Source organism: Pseudopipra pipra, chromosome 16 (genome assembly GCF_036250125.1).
Source record: "Pseudopipra pipra isolate bDixPip1 chromosome 16, bDixPip1.hap1, whole genome shotgun sequence".
NCBI classification, from domain to species: Eukaryota; Metazoa; Chordata; class Aves; order Passeriformes; family Pipridae; genus Pseudopipra; species Pseudopipra pipra.
Genome location: NC_087564.1, coordinates 3,095,882 through 3,110,428, shown reverse-complemented (window position 1 = coordinate 3,110,428; position 14,547 = coordinate 3,095,882). Strand labels below are relative to the sequence as shown.

Below are 14,547 nucleotides of genomic sequence, written 5' to 3'. Positions count from 1 at the left end.
AGGGGAGGGTAACGCCGTGTGTGTTGGTCCTCGTTGGGTGTGAGGGAAGAGAGCCCAGTGTGCTGGGCAGGACTTTACAAAGACACATGGAGAGGAAATGAGATGCAGCAGCACAGTTCTAGGTGTGGTGGAAGGATTTCTTTAGCACTCTCGTGAAGCAGAAGGTGACATCTTTGCTTTCTGTTACCTGACTTTTACATGATACTTTTACATGTTATCTCTTCAACTACCTGAAGGGAGGTTATAGCCAGGTCTCTTCTCCCAGGCGACCAACAATAGGACAAGGGGACATGGGCTCAAGCTCTGCCAGGGGAGGTTTAGGTTGGATGTTAGGAAGAAATTCTTTACAGAGAGGGTGATCAGGCATTGGAACGGCCTACCCAGAGAGGTGGTGGATTCACCATCCCTGGAGGTTTTTAAAAAGAGATTGGACGTGGCCCTTAGTGCCATGATATAGTAATTGGAGTTGGATCAGGGGTTGGACTTGATGATCTTGGAGGTCTTTTCCAACCCAATCTATTCTATGATTCTATGATAAATACCTACTGTTCTGGAACTAGTCCAAGGACTGTGAAAGCAGGTGTAGAAGGTACTTGGTCACCAGCTCTAACATGGAACTTCAGCTGTGTGGCTGCTCTGTGCTACCATGGGTCTAAAATTCACACTAAATTCATGCTCAGGAAGAACAGCTTGTGGAAGATTTGTGCTTCTTTGTGTTTTTGTCCAGGGTTTTCACGTGGCGCTTCCCCAGCAGCATCTGTACAGAGTCCTTCCAGTTCCTCGAGAAGCTCAAGGACGCTGAAAAATCAGACCAGGCAGATAACTTCTCATTTAAAGATCAGGAAAACACACCATCAGAGGGCATGGTGGCATTTCCCATGGATGGACCCGGTGGCCAGTGTGTGGCAATGCTTTCCCTGTTCTCCCTGGGACTTGTGACTGTGAATGTGAGAATCCCAGAGCAGATCATTGTGGTGGACAGCACCATGGTGGAAAATGAAGTGATAAAAAGGTAAATGCTGTTATTTCTGTTGGTAAACACAGTTTGGGGATAACTTGAATGAAATTGGATAGGCATTAGCATTTCCTGCACTGCACTGGGACATGTTTTACTGTGATACTGTTTCAATTGTTATTTCTGAGGGAGCATTCTGAAGATTTAATGGCACTTCACTTAGTGCCTGTCATTATAGCCCTGGACTGCATTTGTCTTCACATGTGACATTTAAATTGCCCAGCACTTCAGTGCCATCAGAGCTGATGTGGAAAGGGGAGCACTGGGTGCTGCACGAGCATTTTCAACATCATCCCTTGTCATTTCAAAGGCTGAGAAGGGTTATAACAAGGTTTCAGCTTTACCAGTGAAACCTCTCACCACAATACTGCTTTTGTGTATTGTCTCCTCTTTGATTTAATTTTTCTGCAGTAATGGCACACCACTGAAACTGAAACTCTCCCCAGGCAGCCTGATCCTGTGAGCCCTTACCCTCACAGTCAATATGTGTTTCATCCTTTCAATCATTATGTGTTTTCTTAAGAGTGCAACTAAAATCTCTTGCTTTAACCTGCTGCTTCCTGTTGTATATATACATGGAAAATACTTTGTTCTCTTTAGAGCAGCTTAATACCCATTTGAAGATTGTTATTGCAGTCTTTTTCCCATAACATTCTGTTCTTTAAAATAAGCAGCCTCAGTTTCTTTACTTGTGTTTTTGGTACATTATTAAGTTTTTTTATTAAGTTTTCCAGATCTGTGTCTTTCTCATTTCTTTTCTTCTGCACTGAACTGTGATGTCAGAAAAGAAATGCCATGCTCTTGCTGGCAGGTCTGTGCCAATTCCATCATGTCAGATAGGTGAAACTCCTGCTAATGCATCCCAGGATGCTGAATGGCCATGGACTTGCCAAAAAAAAAAACCCAGCCAAACCTCCCCAGTGCAGTGGGGAGCTTATGATTCTTGTGAATCACTCTACCAAGCTTCTTTTCCTTTACCTGCTTAATTGTTTCCTCTTAGTGTGGAGGCACAAATGCACAGTACTATTATATAAATAACAGCCATTTGTCATAGGAAATTGCTCCCTGCTCTTTTCCAGGCTGTTTCTCCAGTTTGCTGGAGATGTTCTGAATGCAAATCCCATCTTCTCATAGACTTGCACTGTCTCCAGTTGGGTGATCCTGTGCAAACTGAATAAGGTCTTTGACCACCCAGGTCATTTGCAAAAATACACTGAGCCCTGGACTGACCACTTTACTCACTACTTTTCCTAAATGATGTGTTCCCTGCTGTTTTAAAATCTGTTTTAAAAGAAGGTCTGACTCACCTTAGAAAAGGTTGTAAGGAACCTTTGGTTGTCTCCTGCTTAGAACAGAGGCAACTTGAGAGTTACATCAGGTTGTTCAGAGCCTTCAACTTTAAGCATTGTGGCTCTTGTCTTGTCCTGGAAAGAAATAATGTTGGTTTGACTAAGTTTACTTCTGGGAAATTTATCCTGGCTGCTACTACTATTCTTTTTTTACTCTGAGGCTGTCTGCAGTTTGGTTTTTGGTGGAGGTTGTTTTTTGGGTTTTTTTTAAGTAACTGAAGTCTTCGGTCTGTAATTCTTTCTCCTCCTTTTCCTCCTTAAAAATAAACACTGTCTGCCCAACACTGCAGCATCCTCACGGTCTCAGTGTCCAACAGATGCTCCCTCATGATGAAGTGTCTGCTGAACCCCAGAGGTTCTGCTGAACCAAACTGCAGAAAGCCTCCAAGTAAAAAAAGAGTAGTGGTTGCAGCCAGGATAAATTTCCCAGAAATAAACTTGGTCAAACCAACACTGTTTCTTTCTTTCCAGGACAAGACAAGAGCCACAGTGGTTACAGCTGAAGGCTCTGACCAACCTGTTGTAACTCTGATATTGCCTTTGTTTTAATCAAGAGGTTCAGCACTTTAAGCTGAGATATTTTGGGTTCATTTCAATATAATTGCAAAATATGGAAGAGTTTCCTCTTCCAGGGACTTCTAGTGTATTTTCTTTTCTGTAGTTGCTCGTTCTCAGTGCTTTAAATCAGCCTGCTGTGGACATGCTGTCCATGACTAAAGACTGGAGTGCAGAATCACTGTGTTCTTGCTCTGCTCAGTACACTGAGTCACTATTACGGAAAAAAAAAGCCAACAAACAAATAAAACCCCCTGTGTTTGCTGTAGTTTGGGCAAAGAAGGGCTGGAGGAGGAGGATGAGGAGGATGATGACCTGGATGACAGCGCTGGAGGCAAGCGGAGGATAGAAGTGAAAGCTCGTCAAGCTTCTCACACCAATTACCTGCTAATGAGAGGCTACTACGCCCCTGGCATTGTGAGCATGAGAAACCTGAGCCCCAGTGACAACATCGTGGTCAACTCCTGCCAGGTGAAGGTCAGGCTGAGGTGCTCCCCTGTCCCAGGGAGACTCAGCTCTCCAGGTTAGTTCCTGTTTGTCCCATCTTGCATAGAGGTTCCTCCCCTGCTGAGGAACTGATTTAAACAAAGCCCCTTCATAGGAACATTCTGTTTTCATCACACATGCAGTCTGTGATGCTTTGTCTCCTGATTTAAACAGATGGGCAGCTTAAAGGCACCTCTTGTTGGTAACAAGTCCTTGCCTGTATTTCATGTTGTGTTAAACTGTTAATGCAAAGAGGAAGTCTGTCCTCTGCTCTGTTACCCCTTCTCCAGGAGGTTTTTCAGTCCCTTCTGCAACTTGAAATACCATATTATGTCACACCCAGGCTTTCTCTTCTCTAAATACAAAACATTTCAGAGCTCCTTGAAAGGAAATTCTCATTTACTTGTCTCATGCGAGTGCCTGAAATAGTGGTGTCCAATATCCGGCCTCTTGCCTCAGTAATTTAAACATTTTTATAATATTTAGAGCTTGAATGTTTGCAATTCATCAGCACTGCCCCTTCTTAAAGAGCATCTTGCTTTCAGCTGTAATGCAAATGTATCCAGAACCTTCAGCTGTTCAGCTGAAGGGTCTGGTGCTGTCCCTGTCCTGTTGCTATTGCTGTTGTGGCAGAAGTAAAATAGAAATCCTTCCTCATCTCTCAGCTGCCACTCATGCCCTCCAGGTCTGCTGAGCTGCCTGCTCATTACAGCTGATCTCATTGCTCCTTGGCTGTCAGGGAAGTGCAGCTGCCATGAGTGTCCCACGAGGCACAGTGTGGAGCAGCCTGAGGATCAAAGGGAGGGGAGCAGGAGGAGCAGTGCCAGAGCTGCCCCCTCATCATCAGGGACTGGGAGAAGGGGTTATGTGGGTTCAGCTTCTGAATACTCTGTACAGGGGGGGCAGTTCTGGGCAGTGATGGACCTGTCACCAAACAAGGAGATGCTCTGTGAGACTAATTGTGCCAAGGCATTTGTCAAGTGCTAGTTAAACCACATCTGGCCAACAGATCTGCCACAGATATTTTTATTAATAGCATTTCCTTTCCCCTAGAATTTTGCACTTGACCTTCTTCAAGAAAAAATGTGATGATTCCCTCATTAACTTAGAGCTAAGCTGACCCCCAGTGTTAGAGAAAATACCAGTAAGTCTGCACTGCCTTCCAGCCATCCTTCACTTTGATAGGAGGATAAATCTTTGTAAACCCGCTTGATCTTCTTCTACAGGTCTTTTCAGACACAGACATGTAAGGCAGAAAGAAAAAAGGAAACTGTGGAGCAATGAAGATGTCAAACAAAGCTCTGTTTTTAATTGGAGTACTCCAGAGCACCTCTAATCCCTTTGTCTTTCTGCAGTGTGTTGCACAGTAACAACGGCTTCACAGCTTTGTGTTTTCTTTGCCCTGCAGTTCCCTCTCTGCTGGATAACATGGCTGTGGGAATCTCCTGCCTCCCTGAAAATTTCACCAGGCTGATAAAAATCCAAGAAGAAGATTATGAGGTTGCTAAGTTCCTCCAGGAGTGCACAGAACGTTGTGGTTACAGCCCCGGGGATGCAGAGGCTGTTCTGGAGATCCGTGGGGCCATAGAGGCAACTTCCCACTTCGGGATTTGCAAAGCTGAGCTGAGCAAACGTTTCTGCAGCTATGAAGAGGTGGAAGCTACAAGAACCAGGAGCTTGGAGCAGTACATTCAGGTGGTTTCACAGCCAGCTGCTTTCCATACATTGATGTCTGAGTGTTTAGTATTCCCCTTGCACAGGACAAGCTTCCAGGCTGTCGGAAGCAACTGTAAATTGAACAAAGCTGTTTATGTTGGGCAGGAGATCACATCCCATACCTGATAGCAATCTTGCCTCAAAGTCAGGAAGGCCAAAAATTAAAGCAGCACTTAATCAAAGATAGGAATGAGCTGATTCAGAAACCTAAAGTGCCAACATCCACCTTTGGAAGCAAAATACTCTTTCCCAGTTATATTTTTAACTTACTTCAAACTGGAGAAAAATGTCTCGTGCTGTAATCTCAGGAAAGTTTAAGGGGTAAAACATCTTTTCAGCTTTTTTCTCCTTCCTTGCTGCCAAACATGGCAATTCCATAATACTTGGTTCAACCAACATTTTCCTGTGAAAGCTTCTGAGATAATTTGTTGTGGGGTTTGTTTGTTTGTTTGTTTGTTTTTTACAGGACCTTATTGACATGCAGCAGGTTTTAGAAGTAGGAGGCCACAGTGTAAGACTGGTTGCAATGGTGTTTGCCAAGCCATGGCTGTTGCATTCAGTGTGTCTGAAGGACAGACCAGAAGATGCTGATCAGCAAGGGGCAGACAGTGCCCTCCCAGATGTGCCCCAGGAGTGCCCAGCAGAGCCAGGGAAGGGACAGGAGTGTCTGGGAGAGGAGGAGCAGCTGGGAAAAGACACAGAACCTGTCAGTGATGAAGAACCCCCGAGGAAGAGACGTAAGACTGAAAATGATGTCCTTGAGGAGGACAGTCAGCTCTGCCAGGGTTCACAGGGCAGCCTGGAGAGTGCAGAGGGAAGGGACTTGGATGCAGGTGCCACTGATCCTGTCACAGCAAAGGAAGCTGTAACTGGGGGTGGAGAAGCAGGTTCCCTGGGAGTGCAGGCAGAACACCCAGCTGAACTCCCAGAGCCTGCTCCAGGGGCTGTGGATGTGGACACTCACAAGGAACAAGATCAACCTTGTTCTGAGGACAAAGAATTTGAAGTGCAGAACGATGAGCTCAGCACTGAGCACAACAAAGAGATCCCCAAGCCTGAACAATCAGCCAGTGAGCAGGATGATGACCTTTCCTACTTGCAGGAGAACCCAGGAGTCTCCAAAGGTATGTAGGAGCACTCTGCATCCAAGATGTAGAGACTAGCTCACCAGCTGATCCCAAATGGATAGTGCTATTTTATAAGCAAATCCTAGATTCTTTATGAAGCTATACCAGGGAGAGGTTGTCCTTTCTCACAGACAAATTGACATAACACTAATTTCTGGAAGGTCTTGGAGGTTTCAAATATATCAGAGATTCCTTCAGAGAATCCTTCCTGTTCCTTTTGCTGAAACAGTCACAACTACTCCAAAAATACGTTTTCCTTAGAAACTCATTTCCATGTCTTGCTCTTCTTCAAAAATGTGTTTGGATCTGAAGTTTTTCATGTCTGGCTTCAGTCCAAAGGCCAGACATCTCTAAGCCTGGAAAGCACAGCACTGCTGGTGTGCCTATAGCTGGAATGTCCATGGCTGAAAGTCCTGAAATCCTTAAACCAGGAAGCAGCACACGCCAGGGAGATTAACAGCCTCATTTGTAACCCAATTGGACTCCATTTTCTTTTCCTTTTTACTGCCAGTTTTCTTTTCTAATAGCCAGTAGTTCTTGCCAAGCTTTACATTAAGTAGTTTGTGGGGGATTTTATTTTGGTTTTGTTTCTATGAGCTCTGATTTCAGGCTGAATCACTGCCTGACTGCTCGTGTGGGATCCTGCCAAGCTCTGCCAGTACCCACGTTCAGAGGCAGCTGTGAATCAGTGCAGGCTGATCCCTGACATCTTAGAGCTTGGAATTGTTTAACTGGAGCCTTCCTGCAGGAAATAGATACTGTCTAAACAGCAGAGACCTCAGCAGTTCTTAAATGAAACTACCAAAGTATCCTTCTGGATTTAATTTCCTTCACTTGTCTGTAGCACAGGAGAGAAAAAGTAGTAGTTCTGTTATCAAACATAGAGTTCTTACTGGCCAGTGAAGGGTTTACATGTGCTTAAGGCAAAGCTGTTCCCCTCTGGGTATGGTAGGAATACCTCTGTTAAGTAATTGTCTAATTAAAGCCCATGACATAATGTAATGGGAGTAGCAGAGACAACCTTTGCTTTGAAACTGAGCCCTGCTGGAATCCTGAGTTTGCATTCTCATGTCTGCAGCTACTTGGGCTCCTGCTCAGCTTCCATGTGATTCCCAGGAATTTGGGTTAACCAGACCCACGGGGGAGCTCTCAGGCTGAGACCCTGCACAGCTCCCTGTGCCACTCAGCTCTCTCAGCCCATGCAGTCACCTGGGTCCAGCCATGTCATCAGACTTGTAGGAATAAAGCTTCTTGCTGGGATTTGGGAAGGGAACCACAGGTGTGCTTGAGTAGAGAGATGTGGTTGTGGCAGGAGGTGAGGGAGGAGGGTGCTGCAGGCAGGTCAGGGGCAGCTCAGAGCTCCCCACAACTGAGCATAGTTTGCTCGGGTGGTTTCCTAACAAGCTGTTGCACTTTACAGCTTGGCCACCTTTTACTCTTTTTTCCACTAGATAAGAAGTTGATAAGAAAATATGTGTCCTTTTCTTTCCAGGCAGCTCCATGACAGATGCCCCCCAGGCAGCCAGGGACCGGTGAGTAACAGGGCTGTCTGCAGAATAACTAAACACTTGGCACTCCCAAAATAATACTGGAAGCAGCTGATTTGGAAACCCTAGTTTTGGGCTCTGGTGGGCAGTGAGAATTGATGATGGAGAAACCCCAGGTCTTCCTCCCTTGTTCATGTTACTCACACTCATATGCATGCTGGAAAAATTTCTCTGATACTTGTTTTTACTCCAAAAGCAACTGGCTTCAAATATCAGAGGGAAAAAATGATTTTACTTCATAAATAAGTCCAGTGCCAGAAAGCCTCAACTTTCAGGTGCCCAGGAAAGGCCTGGAGAAACTGCAATATGAGAAATGGGAATCTCCATGCAGGGTCTGTCTTTTGACTCCACAATGCTACTGAAAATGAGGATTTTCTTTCCTTTCACTATTGAGATTGAAGCAGGTCTTTGATAACTTTTGGAGGATATTAGGGCCAATACCAAACAAAGCTTTCCTGGTCAGAGACTCAGGGTAACTTCTGAGTGTGTAATGGTGCTAAAAGTGAAATCCTGCAGGTCTGGAGCTGTCTGGTGGATCAGCACCAGGCCCTGCTCAGAGCAGCCACAGGATTTACACCTGTGAGCAAACACTGCAGTGGATGGAGTGAGAGTCTCTGTAATGCGGAAATTCTGATAGGAGATCTTAACTAGATGAACTCCTGACAGAGCTGAGCTTTGATTGTGTTCTGCAGGGCCTGTGAGGATGTCTGCTTCATTGGGAGACCGTGGAGGATCGTGGATGGGAACCTGAACAAGCCTGTGTGCAAGGGGATGATGGAGGCTGTGCTCTATCACGTCATGGCAAAGCCGGGCCTGACGGAGGCGGCGCTGCTGCAGCATTACAGTGGGGTGCTGCAGCCCGTGGCTGTGCTGGAGATCCTGCAGGTACCTGAGCCACTCTGGGAGCTTTAATCCAGCTCAGCTTCCACACCAAGAGCCAGCAGATCCATTGCTGGGAGTCCCAGGAAAACAGGAGTGTGAATGAGCCACGAAAAACCACCTTCTCCCTTTGGTGTAAATCAACCAAAGCCAGAGCGAGTCAGTGCTCACAGTGAGGAAGGAGGGAAGCCTGATTTACCCATCCTTGGAGTTACCCTGTTACTGAGTTCAAAATTTGAGCTTGCTTCTGAAATGGGTGTACAGGGAGTTGAAATTTTAGGTGGTTACTGACAAGTGGGGGCTTCTCACTGTGAAATACTAAGTGGCCGTTTAATGCAGTGTTAATCATAGGATCACAGAATGGTTTGGGATGGAAGGGACCTTAAAGATCATCTGGTTCCAACCCCCAACCACTGTAGATAATCCCAGTGTTCCTAATTTTTTTCCTTATGTACCTTCTAGATGGGCAGTCTTTGAAGTAGGAACCAGACTGAGATGTGTCTGTGCTGTGTGTAAATGAGACCTACTGTCCTGAAGATCCACATCCTTAACTGTGAAACAGTACATGGCAAGAAAATTTGGAGTTTATCTTTTGTATTTTTTTCCCATCATGAAGTTTGACTGCCACCACTGCTACTTTGGAAATTAAATCTTGACTTACATTTTTTTTTTCCTATAAGAATTCAAAATCTTAAGTGCAGCAGTGACACTGCAGCCCTTCCTGTAAGCAAGACTTCCCCTGAGGGGCTCAAGGGAAGCCACTTTTGGTATAAATTGCCCAGCATTTCTGAGAACACCATAGGTAGAGGAGCATTCAGGGCATTTTTTTTTTCCCCACTGCAACTGCCCGCACTAAAATATGTGAATTTTTCCGCAGGGTCTGGAAACTCTGGGTTGCATCAGACGGTTCTACCTGAAAAAGCCATCCCCAGTGTCACTCTTCTCTCAGCCAGTTGTGGAAGAACAACTCAACAATCCCAAACTGAGTGAAACCCCAACGATCTACTACGAGCCCACGATAGATTGTACCCTCAGGCTGGGGAGAGTGTTCCCCTCTGAAGTGAACTGGAATAAGTGGGTGCAGATTATCCCTGTATAGGAGGTAAAGCTGAGTCATATCAAATTGGCTTAGCCTGTAGGAGGGAGCATTAATGCAGATGAAACGCTGCAATTTTTCCTCCATTATGTTTTTATTAAGTTATTTATCCTTTTTACTTCTGAATGTATTTAAACTGAGAATAAAGTTTGATGTTAAGACAGAAGTAATACGTGATCCTGCTTGAAGTATATTATCTCTTCACCAATAACTGCTTGCAGGGTGTATAGTTTGTGGTTCCTGATTTAACTTAGGGTGTTTCCACAGGTCACAGCAAAGGTCCCATTTTGGATTTTTCCTCTCTGTAACACAGAGAGCACAGTTCTGCACAGAGAAACTGTCAGGTTATAGATGAACACCTAGTAATTCTGAATATTACATCTTGAACGCTTTTAAAACCTTTCCAGTAAGGATTCCATTCTGTTCAAAGCAGTTGAAAGACTCAGGGTCTCTAAGAACAATGTAGTTCATTGCACTACATAGTGTGCAAACAGCTCATTTTGCTGCTAGACTCCCTAGCTCTGAACACTGAAGCTGTGTTTGCACATTCATAATTCTGCCTTTATTGGTGTTGAATTTTATTTCAACAGACAGTATTAAGTTTTGTTACATCAAAATCCCTCTGCCATTTTTCTTATACGATCAGTAAAAAAACCTGTAACACAAGAGAGGAAACGCTTCACCTTTGCTTTGCCTTCTGTGCCGTGGCACAGCAGCTGGCTCAGTGCTGGGGTTTCATCACCACCCTTCAGCTTATTTACCTTCAGGCCCGCCTGCATTTCCAGCACTGGTTCCTTGGTGTGCAGGGCACGAGTCTCACGCTGTGTGCTCTCACCCCTGCACTGTGGGAGCTCAGGGCCTGCCCGGGGCCGCCGCACAGGCAAAACACCCTCTTGGAGCCTGTTCCCAGCTGTGCCCGCGGCTCGGAGCAGGGTTAAAGCAACCACGCAGCAGACGGTCCCTCGCACCCAGTGCCAGGTTTATTGCAGCGGCGGGACCCCCGCGCCCCATCCCCGCAGCCCCCTCAGTCCCGCCAGCGGTGCCCGCACTGCGGGTTGCAGCACTTGTAGAACGTGGTCATGGGCTCGTCGGCCGAGCGCGTCTGGATCTGCATGAAGTAGGCGCGGGGGTGCTCGCACTTGGGGCACGGCTCTGCGGGACAGAGAGCGCCCGTGAGGGCAGGGCAGGGCGGGGCAGGGCGGACCCGACCCCCGCCCGGCCCCTCCTCGGCCCCCCGGCCCGGCCCTGACCTGCCGTGGAGTCCACGTTCTCCCAGGCCGCGGCGCCGCCCAGCACATCGTCCACCTCCTTCAGCCGCGGGTACTTCCTGCTGGTCACCTGCGGGACCGGGAGAGCTCAGCGGGGACCGCCAACCCCCCGCCCCGGGTCAACCCCCGCGCCCCCGGTACCTTCCTGGTGACATTGCGCACGTAGGGGCAGGTGGTGCAGGCGAAGCGGTGGCAGCGCGGCCCCTCCTCGGCCACCAGCACGTTCCCGCAGGCCGGGCAGAAGAGCAGCATCGCGGGTTCCGCCGCGCCCCCCGCCCCTTCCGGCGATGGCGGCGGCGGAGGAGCCGGCGGAGGGGCCGGCGGAGGAGCTGGCCCAGGAGCTGGCCCACGCCGAGGTGCTGGAGCTGTTCCAGGCGGCGCTGGCGCGGCTGGTGCAGGACCCGCTGCTCTGCGACCTCCCGCCGCAGGTGGGGCCGGGCCGGGCCGGGGGCGCGGGGCGGGCGGGGCGCGGGCTCACGAACCCCCCGGGCCCCCGCAGGTGACGGCGGAGGAGATCGGCTCGCAGGTGGCCCTGGAGTACGGGCAGGCCATGACCGTGCGGGTCTGCAAGGCGGACGGCGAGACCGTGCGTGCGTGCGGGGCTGCGGGGCGGGCGGGGCTGCGGGGCGGGCTCGGCGCGGGCTCCGAGCGGGCTCTGAGCGGCCGTGCCCCCGCAGCCGTGGTGGTGGTGCAGAACGCCTCGGTGCTGGAGCTGAAGAAGGCGCTGCGGAGGCACTTCCAGCTGCGGCAGGCGCGGCAGGGCGGTGTCCAGCACCTCAGCTGGTGAGCGGGGCCGGGAGCGGGGTCTGGAGCGCGTCCCAACCCTGTCCCGCTCTCCCGTGGCTCCCCCTGAGTGTTTTTCCCCCAGGAAGTACATATGGAGGACGTACCACTTGACCTACGCTGGAGAGAAGCTGGCGGATGACAGAAAGAAGCTGCGAGAGTGAGTTCTGGGTGTGTTCTGGGGGTCTGAGGCCCCGTGGGTGCCCTGCAGCATCCCCACAGGCGGGGCTGAGGCTGTGCCCTGGCTCAGGGGGGTCCTGCGCTGGGAGGTGGGACAGGCACACTGAGAGGCTTCTGCAGGACAGGATGGCCTTGGGGGGTTCCTCAGCCATCACCATCCTGTGGCTGTGCTTATCCAGTTCAGACCACCCCAGGCACTGGGACTCACAGCTCTTGATCGTCCCTCCCAAACTCCTGCAGAATAGGTGACACTCAGCCTTGCAGAGCTGCTGATTTGGAACAAAGGAGGAGGGAATAAGAACTGGCACGGGTTGCCCAGGGAGGTTGTGGATGCCCCAGCCCTGGCAGTGTTCAAAGGCAGGTTGGACAAGGCCTTGAGGAAGCTGGTCTAGTGTGAGGTGTCCCTGCACGTGGCCCAGGGGGGTTGGGACTAGATGATCTTTAAAGTCCATTCCAACCCCTTAACATCCACGGAGAATGCCAAGGAAAGAGCAAACTAAGGCTATGTGTGTTGATCTTTAGACCTGCTCAGCCACCTCTCAGAGACAATCTGCTAACAACACTGGCAGGTGACTCCCACATTTCCATGCCCATTCTTGGGAGTGAGGAGGGATGAAGCACTTTCAAGCATTCTGCTGTTCCATACAGCAGTGCTGGGTGTGCCAGCCTGTGTGCAGATCAGTGAGAAAAGGTGGTCTGAAGTATTACAAATTTAGCAAGACAGCAAAGCTGACCTTGGAAGACCAAGCAATGGGTGACAGATGTGGCATTTAAGGGGTGGTTGGAGGTAAAGGCAGATGATCAGATCCTTCAGGGCTGGCAGCATGGGAGAATTCTACTGTGTCCTGTGATCGTAGGAGTCCATCTGCCCCTGGGAAAGAGGAGACTATAGAATTTCAAAGGTCGTTTTTCCTGGGAAACTGGCATATAACAGCATAACTCTCTGTTCAGGTATGGCATCAGAAACAGGGATGAGGTCAGCTTCATAAAGAAGCTTCGGAAGTGACCTGTTGGGTAAGTCCTCAATGTGCATTAAGAGTTCCAGTTCTTCATCTTTTTCCTGGGCCATGGTGTTCAGGCTCAGAGCAGCTGCTGTTGCAGAGCATTTATGCATGAGGCTGTGGCCTGTTTCCATATCCTGGTGGTGGTTGTGCTCCTCTCAGGGTAGGGAGTGATAATTAAGCTGCTTCAGGTAGCACACACTGGGAGCAGCAGCAGGGATGTCTCAGTGCTGGCAGTGGCATCTCTAACTGTACTTTATGTTTAGACTCTGAATCTGCTCTCACAGTGACTTGAGATTCATTAAACATGTTACTTTGCTGGGATTGCTTCTAGGACACTGCTTTCTTTTAGGCTTCTTAAATGTCTGGGAATTGCTGTCAGGAGCGTGGCTGGATGCTGATGAATCCCTGGGAGGACGAAGGTGTCTGTATGACAGATGATGGTCATCACCAGGGCACTCAGGTCCTTCTGTGAGCCTCAGACTGTAATCCCTGAGCTCCTGCTCTCCCAGCCTGCTCTTCCCACTCCTGTGCCATCCTGAGCACCTGCAGCCAACAGAAACGTCCCTCTGGTGCACCCAGGCAAATGCAACGAGCAAACACAGCGTGTTTGTTGCTGTGCCACAGTGGATGTGTATTGAGCCATTCTTCTCAATTACTGCAAGCTATGAGGAATTAGGAAAGGGACCTCAGCTTACATAGCCTGTAGTTTTTGACTCCCAGTTTGTCCATTTCCTGGTTTATAGAAACTTGAGTTCAGCTGATTCACTGTTCTCAGGAGACAGGACACATTGCTGGGCAACTTTTGGTCATATTTCTGTGCAGCTTATGCCTCTAAGAACACTTCCAGCACAGGAAGCATTAGCAGCCACATGTATGTACCTGTTTGTAACTCATGCAGACATAATGCTGCTATTTTTAGAAAGTTGTGCATGCAAACACAAGATGTGGCCAAGATTCTCAAGCTTATAGTGAGTTTAAAATTATGTCTCTAAAAACACAATCACGGGGCCAGAAGAGCAATGGGAAGAGCAGCTTGTGCAAACCTTTGGGTTTTTGTTTTGCTGCTCCAGGTAGCTCAGTTAGAAACTGTTGCTTTGTGACCACAGTAACCTTTCCTTCTTCTTTCAACATTTGCAGCATCCACATGTGTGCCCTCCGAGCAGCCACCTGTGGCACTGGCTGATCCCTCCTGGACAGTCAGGGCAGTGTGGTGGTAAGAGCCCAGCACGCAGCAACCATTTTCACTGCCAAATATTTTCTTTCCTTAACAGAGAGAGAGCAGACAAACCAGCCCTACCAAGACCAGACTGTGGATTCAGCACTTTCCTGGAGAAAAAGGTTTAACACTCCGAAGAGGAGCAAATTCCATTGATTGGACATTCTCACATGTTTTCTGTGGTTGTTGTTTGTATGTGGAACACAATTCCAGGGATTAAAGAGACCCTCTAGTTTTCTGAAGCTTTTCAGGCCCTTATTTCCAGCTGCACATCTGCATCTGGCTGGTTTTGGTGCTCAAAGGGGATTGATTCTCCTGGGACATGG

General features: G+C 48.6%; 3 protein-coding genes across 6 annotated transcripts in view; 2 read left to right on the top strand and 1 right to left on the bottom strand.

The window, feature by feature from the left end:
• GTF3C1 (general transcription factor IIIC subunit 1) overlaps nucleotides 1–9,936 on the top strand; it is a 39,948-nt gene extending 30,012 nt beyond the window's left edge. For all 3 annotated transcript variants that reach the window (XM_064672682.1, XM_064672681.1, XM_064672683.1), the window contains 7 exons: nucleotides 728–1,012; nucleotides 3,189–3,442; nucleotides 4,814–5,100; nucleotides 5,588–6,245; nucleotides 7,741–7,780; nucleotides 8,488–8,680; nucleotides 9,552–9,936. In XM_064672682.1, the coding sequence (XP_064528752.1) occupies nucleotides 728–1,012; nucleotides 3,189–3,442; nucleotides 4,814–5,100; nucleotides 5,588–6,245; nucleotides 7,741–7,780; nucleotides 8,488–8,680; nucleotides 9,552–9,773 (1,939 nt within the window). In that variant the 3' untranslated portion in view covers nucleotides 9,774–9,936. The remainder of the gene's footprint in view (nucleotides 1–727; nucleotides 1,013–3,188; nucleotides 3,443–4,813; nucleotides 5,101–5,587; nucleotides 6,246–7,740; nucleotides 7,781–8,487; nucleotides 8,681–9,551) is intronic.
• A 796-nt stretch (nucleotides 9,937–10,732) lies between these two features.
• On the bottom strand, nucleotides 10,733–11,308 carry POLR3K (RNA polymerase III subunit K). Its single transcript, XM_064672723.1, has 3 exons — nucleotides 11,180–11,308; nucleotides 11,021–11,108; nucleotides 10,733–10,922 (listed from the first exon to the last, which is right to left on the bottom strand). The coding sequence occupies exons 1-3, from the start codon at nucleotides 11,288–11,290 to the stop codon at nucleotides 10,795–10,797; spliced, it is 327 nt and encodes a 108-aa protein (XP_064528793.1). The 5' UTR covers nucleotides 11,291–11,308; the 3' UTR covers nucleotides 10,733–10,794.
• Nucleotides 11,309–11,325: 17 nt separating this feature from the next.
• On the top strand, nucleotides 11,326–14,463 carry SNRNP25 (small nuclear ribonucleoprotein U11/U12 subunit 25). Of its 2 annotated transcripts, none has more exons than XM_064672719.1 (6): nucleotides 11,326–11,394; nucleotides 11,538–11,628; nucleotides 11,716–11,821; nucleotides 11,907–11,981; nucleotides 12,953–13,015; nucleotides 14,277–14,463. In XM_064672719.1, exons 1-5 carry the CDS (start codon nucleotides 11,326–11,328, stop codon nucleotides 13,005–13,007), a joined length of 396 nt encoding a protein of 131 aa, XP_064528789.1. In that variant the 3' UTR covers nucleotides 13,008–13,015; nucleotides 14,277–14,463. The 2 variants fall into 2 exon arrangements, with proteins under 2 accessions (XP_064528789.1, XP_064528788.1); XM_064672718.1 differs by having other exon boundaries at nucleotides 11,326–11,466.
• The last annotated feature ends 84 nt before the right edge of the window (nucleotides 14,464–14,547 follow it).

Excerpts from the sequence above, each read along its gene's own strand:
- POLR3K (XM_064672723.1), bottom strand. The coding sequence starts at position 11,290 with ATGCTGCTCTTCTGCCCGGCCTGCGGGAACGTGCTGGTGGCCGAGGAG. Across the intron at positions 11,109-11,179 it reads TGCGCAATGTCACCAGGAAG|GTGACCAGCAGGAAGTACCC; the intron begins GTACCGGGGGCG and ends CCGGTCCCGCAG. Across the intron at positions 10,923-11,020 it reads GAACGTGGACTCCACGGCAG|AGCCGTGCCCCAAGTGCGAG; the intron begins GTCAGGGCCGGG and ends TCTGTCCCGCAG.
- SNRNP25 (XM_064672718.1), top strand. The coding sequence starts at position 11,326 with ATGGCGGCGGCGGAGGAGCCGGCGGAGGGGCCGGCGGAGGAGCTGGCC. Across the intron at positions 11,629-11,715 it reads GGCGGACGGCGAGACCGTGC|CCGTGGTGGTGGTGCAGAAC; the intron begins GTGCGTGCGGGG and ends GTGCCCCCGCAG. Across the intron at positions 11,982-12,952 it reads GACAGAAAGAAGCTGCGAGA|GTATGGCATCAGAAACAGGG; the intron begins GTGAGTTCTGGG and ends CTCTCTGTTCAG.